Raw genomic sequence first — 13,060 nt, forward strand, 5'->3', positions numbered from 1 at the left:
TCTATTTTACACAACGTTTGCTGTTCTTTCTAAATGTGGCTGTAGTTTTCTACACAATGAATGTGATAAGAGGTGATCTTCATGCCATGTTCAGCAGTATACAAATTACAGTAACCACAAATGTCTGTAGAATTTATTCTATAGTAAATAGTTGTTGAGATATTTGAGTCAGGTGCTGCACGACAAGCAACATATAGATAATTACAGAAGAAAGTGAGATGGAATTCCTGATGGTCATAAAGTCGAGCAAATAATAGCACCTTTAAATCCCAGAGCAATAAAGGTTGGCGGGACTTGTAGTTTTTGCTTTTGTTGTCCTGTTAATCTCACTACAGCAGCTGTGCCCCGTTCGGCCTCAGTGGAGCTGTTTTATGTAAGCTGTCGAAAGATTTCCAGACATCTTTGGTCTAAACATTAACCCAGTGGACACATGGTCTCTTGCTTTGACAAAATGAACTGAAAACTGCGCAGGAACAGCCCAGCTGTTTGTAGATGATAATGTTAAAGTGCACATGAGTAAAGAATGTGAGGCAACAGCAGTTAAATGCAGACACAAAATGATTTAACAGCACTCATATGAGATTTCATCCTAACAGAGCAGATTAAATATTCCTACAAAGTCATTCAAAGTTATTCTCAAGATCACCTCTATATCCTTAATTACCATAATTAGGCAACCATAAAATTACCGTTACAACCAATTACAAACATAAATGACCATAAAAGGGTAACATCGCTGTGAATATGAATGAGTTACAAAGCAAGTAGGATGTTTAATTGAATCTACCTACACCTCAAATACAGATACTCATTATTATCCATTTATGAGTGTTACAATTATGTCAGGGAAAGAGTCTGGTGTCCCAACAGGAATAGATGCGCATTAGGTGGAAAATTTGTGTGAAGAGGATTAATTTGGCCCTTTAAGACATAAGCAACATAGAACCAAAGCCATCCCTGTGACTAGGGAGTATGGGAAGCCACAACATAAGCCCCCAACAGTTGACCGACCGTAACTGGACTGCAGATGTCAACCTTAATCCAGATTATTTCAGAGTACTAGTGCACACTCATTGCGTTCTCTGCCTCTCATGTTCTTTCTGGGTTATTTTAGGATCACGTAGTCATAATCTTCAGTGAGGCTGCTGCAGGGAGAATGAGTATGCTCTGTCTTGCTGCCGATTGTTTTTTAGTGGCCGAGAAACCGTTCCTGTTTTGCAGCACACACAGGATTGACTCCGTCCTGCGCATCACGTCCATGGATTCTTCAGCTTCTCACTGTCATATATAAAGCGCTCCACACATCAAGATGGCTGTCCGTATGAATTTGACAACTGTTGTTTCACCTGATAAATCAGGCCCGGAGGTAGTCAGAACTGTCAGCACCACACACATCACTCTCTCTCTCCTCAAATACCTTCAACTGCCTCTCAGTTCATGTGTTGGACAAACGTACATTTTATTGATAGCATTTTTATTCTTGGTTACATGTCAATTTGCAGCTAAAAAAATTGAAAAGAAAAAAGTGTTTTTTTCCAAATTAATTCTGTTTATTTCATATGCTGCCAAAATGCGGAAGATGGCATAACCAGGTTCAGACAGGCCAATGGTCCTCTGGACAGAAGCTTTATGACATTACTGTTGGCTGAAATGCTGAGAGGGGGTCCGCTGACCTTTTTATAAACAGCCTGATATATTCCTGGTAGCATTCACTGCTCCCCTTGTCCCTTTAACAGAAAAGGTCACTACAAATCAGATCTTATCTATTATTATTGCTTTTGTTGTTGTACTCTTCATTGAATACATGAATATATATATATATGTATATATATATATATATAACCCCCCACACACGCACACACACACACATATATATATATAACCCCCACACACACACACACATAAATATATATATATATATATTTATATATATATATGTGACCACCGAGCAATTGTTGTAGGCATTTAATGTTACTTTATCATGTTATCATGTATATAGAAATGAAGCTTTTCCCACTGACTTTGCTGTACTTGTATGACAATGACCTTAAACGTCCTGCTCCAAGGGCCCAGGGTGCCTTAACGTATCCCTGTTTCTCCTGTGGATTTATAGTTGAAACAGCTGCTGATGCTCTGACACAACGCCTGCAGGAGGTGAAAAGAAAACAGGCTGTGACACCACAGAGGAGTTACACAACCCCAATCCTGTGTGAAAAACAAATAGACTCTTGTGAGAGACTGTTAAGTGTCCAAATCTATCTATCTATCTATATAAATATTTATCTATCTATATAATCTTCCTACTGTACCTTTTATCCAATGTCACCTGGGCAAAGTATCACATTTTAGCTGATTTTCATTAACCGTTCAGGGACAAAGTCTAAAGAGGTGATAAGGCCTAACATTGAGCAGGTGCCAGAACTTCAGAGGTAAGACCGTCTACAAACCTGCCCTATCAAAATGGACTAACAGCTGTAAGAACAGGGTGTTCAGGTTAATGATCGTAAGTGTCCAATCAAATGCAATTTTCTTCGTTCCAGAGGGTGAGTTATCTGATTGATCTTTCGAGCATGGTTCAAGGAAGGTTGCATAATGGGCTGTGAACTTACAGCTTGGTCATGATGTTTGTGGTTCAACACCTGCTCGTGTTGAGACAGTCTATTTTTTTTTTAACATTGTTTTGGTAAAACATTTCATACCATAAAAACCTCTCACACTGGCTTTGCTCAGCTAAAATCTTTCCAAACTCATGACATAAAGTCAGTACACATTTTGAATAAGTCTTCCTGTAAAATCTAGTTCATACATTTCCCAACGTGTCACTTGAACCTTTGTTCATAATAAAAATAGTTTTGCGGCTATATAAACTCTCTTGGCTTTTCAGCTCCTGTTTGGGTTATAAAGCTCAGTCACACTTCTGTCTTGTTGCTGCAGGGACACGGAGAGTGCATGTGCTGCATTGTAGCTTTACATCCAGTTTCAGAAGTTTGTTTCACAGAGAAGCAACTTCTCTTTTACAACAAGAGACAATGTGCGTAACGACATGCCCTTTAAAGTCATTGCAGTGCAGGTAGCTGAAATGACAAGCAATCAGATAAGATATTAATATAAGCCTTGAACTGTGGAGTGTGTAAAACAGGCAGTTACGTCAGACGTGTATAGATGTGTATAGTTTTCCATACAGCAAACAAACAGAAACACACAGTGTTGATCTTCACGTATGAATAACTGGCTGCTTTCATGCATTTTCAGAACGGGACTGATCATGCAAGCGCTTACAACAAGATTTCTGTTTTCCAGTCCAATCAGGTCAGCCAGGTTTTATGAGTTCTTCATGGAACTGCAAAACTTTCTAATACTATTTAACCCGCGCTGCAAATTCATTTTGAGAATTTAACGCATTAAGTACCGCATTAATAAAAGGGAATGCTCGGTTTTAGCTCAATTCCTCAGCACGATGTTTGCTCAAATTAAACTCAAAGCCAGGTGCTGTTTTTTCAAGTCATATCAGTATTTTGTTTTGAGCAAAGACCCCTGTAGTATAAAGAGGTTAAAAATACTGGGGCTGTTGCTAAAGTAATGTTTTGATGCTATAAAAGCTTCTTTAGTCTCGACCTGTCACGACAAAAACACACAAAAAACAAGCCCACAGATTAAAAAGGAACAAATCAAGGAAGAGACAGAAATGCATTTTTATAAATGAAATGGATTTAAAGCTTCATCTTTAAAACCATATGAACATGTGCTACTCTTGAGTAAAACATCACCTAAATCTCTTTTGTATTGCCCAGCAGATGAGCAGAGATTGTGCTGCTATTTTTAAATCTGACGAGTGGAAATTGTGATCCCTGTCTTCTTGTGCCTCATGCTGTCACCTATCCCACGATAGTACGACGGTTTCTCCACTCTCACCGCACCAAACTGCCTTATCAAGTTTTTGGCTGGATGACAGAAAGTGAGAAGGTCGAGTGTTTGGTTGAGAAAACCATAACCAGTTAAACTCATTAAGGACTAAAGAAAAGAGGCGTTTCTATGGATTCTCTTGATTTTTATGGGACGTCCTTGAATAACCTGTGAACATTGGACAAGGAAACTGGTTGTGAGAGCTTATGTGGTTCGCGTTGGGGGCAAAAAAATTACTTTAAAAACTATTAATCAGCCACTGTTTCACAATAGAAGTCTTGATTCTGATCTAAGCCACATCCGTATGTTTGTTTACTCAGTTCACGCGTTGCATTTCACAGGGTTGAAATTTGGTATCTACCTCTGGGTCTTCCCCAACTCGTGGCCTTTAGAAGTTTATTCTTCTGTTACAAATCACTCCACCCATCATGTGCGAAGCAGGTGGGCCTAGTTGCTGAAAAGAGTTGGAAAATTCTAGACATACTTTCCATGCGGCCAGAGCTTCAACGGGCTTAGCTCAGAGTGTTTGCAAGAGCTGCAAAGGTGATTAGGCGGACCATGGGTTTGACAGGCAACAACTTTTATTGCATGTAGTATAGGGTGCCCACAGTTCAGCACGTTAAACAAGAGCTGGTCATTTGAGCTGCTGGCTAAAACCCTCTAATGGGTCCTGTTTATCACTATGGAACTACCCAGGAAGTTTTTGTCACGTTTGAAGTACATAATCTAAGCTGTTTGTCGGCCTAATGCAGATCAGTCACCGATGTCACAGCTGAATGGGAACTGGATCAAAGACCTTAACTGAACTGCTTAATCATAAACTCTGTAAAAACAATGATGCATTCAAAGTGAGGTTTGCATTCCTTGTTTTCACACTCTCTTAAGCAAACTTGCGAAAGCAAAGGAAAAGCCCCAAAGCTCATTACTATTTTGCTGTAAAAGAATTTTGCCTACACTTTGTCCAAGTTGTTTTTGGCTCATATTCTCATTTCATCAGAATCAGATTCAAGTGCGTTTTTTGAGAAAATGTTGCACAAACGCAAATTTTCCAAATTTTCCAAAGTTATAAATAGCTACACAAAGTAAGACAGTCATAACTGCAAATTATCCTTTCTGATAACAACATCTCAGGAAAAAAATCAAAAATCAATGTTTTTGCTGGAGTCATGGCTGTGTAAAATAGGACAAGGCATGTCAATCATGGGCTGCAAAATATCGATACAAGGGTGAAACTCCTGCAAGCCTTGCCAGACATGTCTTTTATTCAGAGCCAGTTAAGACAAACCAGTTGAGACGGTGAAAAAAAAAAGCCAGTACATTGTGCGAGAAGATGTTTTTTTATTTTAAATCAGGGGCAAAAATACTGCGGGTTCTATTTGCCCTTCCTTCCATTTAAAATATTTTGCTGCCAGTCAGATCAGGATAGGAGTTATTGGACTGTCACCAAGCACAAGTTAAACCCATGACAACATACAATAAAAATGGATGTTTGTTGCAACCTGCTACCCAGTGTTGTGGGAAAGTGTTTGGCTAAAAGCAGACTTAAAATACATGTAAACACACTGGTCTGACAGAAATTGCGCTAAATCAAATACACACTGAGATAAAGCAGATGTGAGCGGAATTACACAACCAGCCTTGATGCTCTGCACATGTTCCACAGTTCCCATCCCAGCCTTTGACCTGAGAGCAGCAGAAGTAGCTAGTAACGAAAGAAACAAACTACAAGGAATCTGGTGCATCTCCCTGGTAAAAAAAAAAAAACAGTAAACCAACCGACATGGCAACAATGTGTGGCCTGCTGAACTGTTTGGTCTGTGATGTAAAATGTCAACGGGGAAAAACCTCTGTCCCGAAAGGGGGCATATCGCCATCTCTCGTAATGAAGTCTGACATTCTTTGGTCTACAAAAAGATTTCCCCTTCTGGGACAAGGACAGTAGTCCAATTAAAAGGCTCTAACTATAGCCCAACTTAACTGTCCATAAAAGCACACTGATGCTGTAGTGTAAAATGTTTCCCTTCATTACAAGGTTACTGCTTCAGTGATTCCAAAATACCAGATTAACTTCGGGTTAATGGTTCCTCCTGAAACTCTCGAAAACAAAGCATACGGAGGGGTTTTGTTTTTTTTAAATACTGCTCTACAGTAAACACATCCACCTTCCAAGTCCACAGCGTTCATTGGTTTAACCTCTCTATGGTCCGAGCGCAAGCCTCTCTTCTTTAATAAACCTTTAGTTAACTCTCCACCAAAAAGAGAAACACGTGAACTGGATTATGAAGCCGACGCAGGTGAATAAATTCTTAAATTTGAATCAAAACTTTGCTTTTCATCAGCAGCTAGGTTGGACCGACACCAGAAGATTTAATGACTAGTTTCTTTTGTCTCGTGGATGTTGGAATAATGTCTTTATAGAAGTTAAACCATAATGATTCCATTCTCTTTGTCGGATTTGTCGGATACAAATAAGAACTGGAACTCGTTCTTACTCAGAGAAAGTAAATTCTTTCACCCACAACTTTCTACTAGCTGAACAGGTCCTGCTTCTCTGAGCGGTACCGCGGTAAAGGGCAAGGTGTGGAAGCATTATCTGTTCCCTTATCGCACAATGTGAAGCATGACTGGGTCACGACTGACTGTAAAAACGTTTTCTATAGTATTCGAAGACAAAGGATGACTTATGTACCACAGCCCTGTTTCCTCTTGCTGCAGCTGCATACACGCATCTCCCTTTCACTTCCCCTTTTCAGTACTTCCTGAGTAATGGCATGTCATATCAACAATGAAGACAACACGGAAAATCAATTTTACCACAATGAATGCCTTTATTTTCCAAGACACTGTTAACACACAGGTATAAGAAGAGAGCTCTTGGAATATAAAACAAATCAAAGTCTGTATCAGGAGGAAAGAACATTTTGAGTGGTAATATGGAATGTGCTCTTTTCCATTATCTTAAACATTTCCTTTCAAATAAATAAGTCTTTATAGCGATAGTGTTCTTATCAATATATTCTCTTTAAGTCAAATTTTAAGGAATGAAGAAGTTCAGATGAAAACAAAGACAATGATCAAAAACAGAAATGATTAAAAAAAAAAAAAAAAAAAAAAGATCCCCTGTCCAAAAAGTCTTCTTTACAGGCAAGAAGTGCAGGAGAAAACAAATGGTGAAAAAAGGCAAATCCCTTCATCTACACCTACCATCTCCTTACAGTAAAAAGTAGAAATCCAAGTGCTCTGCGGACAAAGAAACCATTTCTATCACAGGGGTCTTATGCGACATCGAGACAAACACAAAACGTCCTTATCCAACAATCTTTTTCTTTTTTTTTGTCAATTGCTACAATGCTGCAGACCTAGCCAGCCAAGGTCAGCCTCTTAAGTCAACTAGTTAACTTCTCCACTAATTGTGCTATGCTGTTGGGGAAAGGCAGTTCAAAGTTCATACAAAAAAGAAAAGTATGTCATATCACAGGTAAAGCACCACTACAGCTTCAACCTTCTCTGCCTCGCTCTTTCTCTCTCAGAGAGAACTTAACAACCAAGACACTCGTCTGTACCAGAGAAGGTGAGGAGAGTCCTACAAGGTTACAGGAGTCCCTGTATTTGTTGCGAGACCTCTGCCTCGTGCAACGTTTCTCCTACAACGTACAACAAAGAAAAGTCTCAGACTCAGGCCAGAGAAAGGTGCGATGGAGGGCACAAGCAGCCCAGTCCTCCAGCAGGATCGACCACACAGACTGTCCCCTAGCAAAGAGGTGTCCTGAGGTTTCCACCTATCAGACCCCTATGTAGGCATAATACACCTTGGGGGTATATAGCAGGGTTTGAGCTCAGTGAGCATTTCCCATGCTTGAAATTCAGACCGGTTTGGGTTCAGTGCAGCCTCAGTCTGTGCTGTGATCCTCCAGCTGGGAGATAATCGTGATCAGGTTCTGAAGGCCGAAGATGAAGCCGCTGTCTTGGCCTTCGTGCACGACGCTGTCTTCCCCGTAGTGTTTACAGGTGGTGTGAGCAAAGTCAATCATGCGCACGTCCACCTCAGGGCTGCTGGCCTCCCCTGTGCTGTGGGACGAGCGACCGCTGCTGCCACTGCTGCTCCCTCCAGCCACACCGGCGGTGCTGCTCGCCGAGGAGGAATGGGGGAAACCAAAGGCTCCTCCTTCCTCCTCCTCCTCGTCATCAGACGGGTCGTCTTCATCGCCTTCTTCGCCACCTCGGTGTCTGGGTCTAACGGGAGTCCTCGGGGGGTCTCCATCATAGATGATCAACAGGGAGCTGGAGTAGAAGCGGTACGACTCGCAGGCTTCTAGGGCGGCTTGCATTTCCCGGAGCCTGCGCAGTACCGGAGACAGCAGCTCATGACGCAGGCGACGCCCGTTGTGGAAGAACTGGTAGAGAGCCTCCTTGAAGCCAGCGAGAGTTAGCTTGCGTCCGTGGTACTTATTCATGAACATCAGCTGACCACAGTCTGACTGGTACACCTGCAGGGGACATGGAGCAACATAAGAACTACAGCTTCACATATGAATACAAAAGAATCTCAAAGATGATATGAACCCAGTCTATACTTTACCTGCATGCCGCACAGTCGCACACCAATAGATGCAGACGTGCTTTGTTGACACTTGCGAATCTGATTGGCCTTCTTCTCCTCTGATGCATCATCCCCGTGTTGGCGAGTTCCCATCTTCAAGTCTAACACACACGGTACTCTATAGCGCCATGTCAGATTTTCCAAAAGGATAAATTCTATAAAAAGGGGGAGTCAAGGATCACAAAAAAAGGACCTATAAAATATATGCACAGCAGCCAAAACCAATCTTTTTGATCGTAGGACACGTCACTGCTCAAACTAATCTTTAGTGAAAGGATACTGTATTGGTTACGGTGCTTTGCGTTCTCCTTCATCCTCTGTAAGTGCTGCTGGTGACATTTCAGACTCCAGGGATTGTGTTTGATCTGTGGCACCACGTTGCCTTTCTCCAAGCTGAAGTATAGAACCTCGGGTTGCTGTTGCTGCACCTCATCGCGGTTGTAACTGCAAGGGTGACGACACAATCATACATCAGGTGTGCTGTTACAGAACACAGCAATAAGTCTTTTGTCATCCACGAATGCACAAAAGCTGATAAAACGAGCACCCTCACCTCATGATCTTTTCTTCTTTACGGCTGTGTCGCGCTCGGTCTTTGCCGTAGTTGTCGTTGTCCAGAAGCAAAGGGGACTGCTTCTTGTTGCTCCACTTCAGCATCTTGCTCTTGGGCTCGCAGTCCGCCGAGGGGTCTTTGTTTTCCAGGTCCCCCGACTCGCTGTGCAGGGGGTAGGCAATGAGGCACAAATTCCCTTGCTCGTCTTCTTCAAAACTGACGGACACCACACCTAAGAAACGAGGACAGAAAGGATGCTTATTGTACAAACTCTCCCGGATTAAACAGCTCCGCAACCAAGTCGTTCTTGCACGGATTACACAGGTTATGACAGATTCACACAGGCAGTGACACGTTTGTATACACACACATTTTCATAATCACACACATACCCAAGTGCAACAAACTTTCCCCTTCTGCTTAATGCCATAAAATGAGCATTAATGTCCATCACATCAAGGTCAGTAAACAAGACACAAAAATTCACACAAGGCAGACGTAACGATAACCGAGTAAGACATTTATTAACCATATTTCAGACATTCTCATCATACATTCATGATTATTGAAAATACAGTCTTAAAAACATAGGTTTGCATGGAGCAAATACATACGTACAACATATTGCTACAGTAATAAGCCATGAACCAGTGTCTTCACCATAATCAGGCCTTCAAATGACAGCTTGCAAATGCATCAAGTTCATTTCACAACATAATTTTATAAACTCATTAGCAAACCACAGAGCAAAAAAAAGAGCTGCTAGCGGTTTCTAAAACCCTCCTAATGATAAAATGAACATAAAATGATTGCGATGCTTATTTGTGAGATGCCAACAAATAGGGTACCCAAGTTGCCCCCCCCCCCCCCCCCTAATAAAACTCCCTAAAAGGACCTGTATACTGCAGAGAGGTGTCGCACTGAGAATAAACACCACAGCTGCAGCGGCTGACACAGACAAACCAGATACAGGAAGGAGAGATGTGGATCTAACAGACTGACACAAACACAAAATCCGAGGTGTGCGATAGAACCGCACAAGTAGCATCGATCACACTACCAAGGAAGGAGAGACTGACCAGCAATAAAAAAAAGAAATGGGTTGGTTCTTTTTGTGTTAAATGCTGGGCTTGAGGAACCAGCATTTACAATTCTTCTGCTACTAGAGGCCTGGCTGACGTCATTTGCACTGACATCATCGTCCTCTAGCAGGAAGACACGCCTCTGAAATCTTTCCTGTCCACCCAGAGCTGCAGTGTCATCACATCAACGCTGACTGTGGGAACATATGAGTCACTGTGGCTCAGTTCAGCCACAGCTAGAGAAATAGTGATCAAGTTTAATCAATAGATTTTTTTATGGGCTAATAGCTTCCATTGTATATACCGGGAAGGGTTCTGACAGGGTTGTATTGTCATTTCAGTTTCCATTATCTTATTTGATTTAACGGTTCTGACTGTCCAGTTCTGCTTTCAGGCTGTACCTTGATAGTCGTGCTCGCACGTGGAGGCTTAAAAGTCTTTCCTCCTTAACCTCTTACTCTACATTTTGAAAACCCTCGTGTTGATAATATTTAGTGAATTCTAGATACATTTAAACCTTACTCAAATCACAAGGAAAGCAAGGCCCATGTTCTTCCAATGTTCCATGTTTCTCAATGAAAAAAAATGACCAAGGGACTGTGGTGAGGACTCGAAGGCCCCAGGGGCCCACTTTTCAAATCCCACTCCTCATCCAAGGTCTTTTAATAGTCCCACACTGCATAACTGAGGAGTCGGTTACCACTCATGTGCCTGATCTCGTCAAACGGCCACCTTAAGACGTCTGCATCCTCATGCACTTGTATGTCGGTGAGCATGTGAGACTGAACGCAACCAGGAAACATAACACCCAGTGAAAAAAAAAAAGAAATAGAAATAAATCAGCCTGCATGTACGCAAGTGAAAGTGTGTATTTGTGTGCAGATTTCAGTGGAGGACCTGAAACCAGACCTGGAGATATCATCAGAGGACTTGTGAGCTATTCTACTCCAGATATATATTTTTTAAACATGTGGAACTATATCTCATCGTGAAACATAAGCTGCCTTAAAAGCAAGACACAACACCCTGGCTTTAACACCCTCCTGGCTTGCAATCAGTCCTTGAGACCCTGGTACATGAAACCGCCCCACTTTGAACTTGAGTTGCATCTGCCAACATCCCCAGAATTATTTATACCGTGTACATTGTGTAGTCTCTGTAATGCAACCATGTCTAAATGTGCCTTAAGGCGCTGCTTTAAAACATTATATGATCGCAACATTAAATGCAACCTAGAGCACATTAAACAGCGCTGGCAGAGAGATGAATACAGAGATAAAAAAAAGGAGGATGCTGGACACTCATGCTCTGCCTCAATCGTTAGCATCATACCTGCTCCACATTTCTGGATGCGGCGTCTTACCTTTGTATTGAGGGGTGAATTTCCTCATCTCCGTTGGCAGGTTCTTGTAGAACTGATGCTCTCGGGGGATGAGGGGCTTGCAAATTGTCTGTTCCCCAAATCGCAGCACGCAGGAGTGGCCTCCCACCTGGTGCACGAAGGGCTCAAGCATCACCCCTTTTCCTGGGTAAGGACTCCCGTCCGCCTGCATAAGGGCTTCCAGAGCGGGACTCATCCTCACTCCGCATCGGACGGCTGAGCTGTGGGGACCCACGTCGCACAGTAGGCTAGCGGTTCGGCCGCTTGTTTGGCTCCCTATCCTTGTGCAGTTTCCTGTTGTCTCACAGGGGGCGCTGCTGCTCTCCTGTTTGACCGAAGCAGTGAAAAAACAAAGGGCTTAACAGGAAGGTCGGAATCAGCGACGGGTGAAGTCCCTTAATCCGTGTCCTTTCTTTACTGGAGGACAAGTAACAAAGCCCCCCGTTGAACTATAGGTTCATCTTGTTCACACGTTTCAATAAATATAACCTATCGAACAATTAAAGCTGCTAAAACGTTTCAGAGCAACGTACACTGGTGTTACCCTCGCCGTCTTTCTGTTACCGAAACTGACGACAGTGCTGATCCTCCAGCTAGAAAAACAGCAGGGGCAGCAGAAAGTCCCGCCTCCTCATCGGAATCATCCAATCACAGAGCCGTAGCTGTCGCTGGGAGGAGACAAGGCACCTCGGAGAGGATCAAGCAGATCAAGCAGACAAAGAGGAAGGAGAGAAAACAGGGGGGAGGGGAGGACAGAAAAAATACTTGACATAAAAACATGGCTATAAAAAGGCATATATTTAATGCACTTGCAAGTTTGAATCATTCTTGTTACTTTAGAATTAAGATACAATTTGTATTTTAGGTCTCATCTTATTTCTATGGCATCAAATGCCACAGGCAAGCAAACAGACTGTGTTGAAATTGTTCAGGGGTTTTGTTTTATTTTTTTTGTCAAAAATATCTGTGAAAGATGGGTTTTTCTGGAGCTCAGAAACTAATGTGTCTAAAACTAAACAAGATGACGCGTTGAGATGCGAAAGGGTCCCATGTTTACAACTTGCAAGCGTGCATGTCATCAAATTACTGAGTTAGTTGGTCATGTGAGAGTTTTACTGTGCATTGCCAAAATAACCCTATCCACTTGTGGTAGAGTTTTGACCCTGATAGTGGCAGTTATATATTGGATGGACAGACAACACCAGAGCAGTTCCAAACAAAAATAGAGCTGCATTAAAAGAAAAGCCCTGGCAGTCTAGAACATCTAAATCTGGCATGATAGATCCATGAGCTGGAGGCCTCTTCCTCTGATAGGACATTAATATTAAATAAATGATAAATGTTTATCAAAGGGATTTTCCAAAAACTAGCAAAGGTTTTTAGGCACATGTGCACAAAAGCCTCTTCCCCTCCCCACATGTGGATTTTACATAGACATTACATCACGTCCAAACATTTTTTTTTTTTTTACCAGAGATACACAGACATATCAACTGATATTCAGCATGTTGATTGCAATCAGACTATTGGCAAATAGGATA

At 42.1% G+C, this 13,060-nt stretch overlaps 1 protein-coding gene across 1 annotated transcript; it reads right to left on the reverse strand.

Moving 5' to 3' along the window:
• Window positions 1-6,707: 6,707 nt before the first annotated feature.
• LOC142377138 (inositol hexakisphosphate kinase 2-like) lies at window positions 6,708-12,103 on the reverse strand. The gene is made up of 5 exons (XM_075460950.1): window positions 11,502-12,103; window positions 9,057-9,288; window positions 8,784-8,947; window positions 8,483-8,658; window positions 6,708-8,390 (listed from the first exon to the last, which is right to left on the reverse strand). Exons 1-5 carry the CDS (start codon window positions 11,713-11,715, stop codon window positions 7,794-7,796), a joined length of 1,383 nt encoding a protein of 460 aa, XP_075317065.1. The 5' UTR covers window positions 11,716-12,103; the 3' UTR covers window positions 6,708-7,793.
• Between the last annotated feature and the right edge of the window lie 957 nt (window positions 12,104-13,060).

Source organism: Odontesthes bonariensis, chromosome 3 (genome assembly GCF_027942865.1).
Source record: "Odontesthes bonariensis isolate fOdoBon6 chromosome 3, fOdoBon6.hap1, whole genome shotgun sequence".
NCBI classification, from domain to species: Eukaryota; Metazoa; Chordata; class Actinopteri; order Atheriniformes; family Atherinopsidae; genus Odontesthes; species Odontesthes bonariensis.

Excerpts from the sequence above, each read along its gene's own strand:
- LOC142377138 (XM_075460950.1), bottom strand. The coding sequence starts at position 11,715 with ATGAGTCCCGCTCTGGAAGCCCTTATGCAGGCGGACGGGAGTCCTTAC. Across the intron at positions 8,659-8,783 it reads AAAGCACCGTAACCAATACA|AATTTATCCTTTTGGAAAAT; the intron begins GTATCCTTTCAC and ends CCCTTTTTATAG. Across the intron at positions 8,391-8,482 it reads TGCGACTGTGCGGCATGCAG|GTGTACCAGTCAGACTGTGG; the intron begins GTAAAGTATAGA and ends TGTCCCCTGCAG.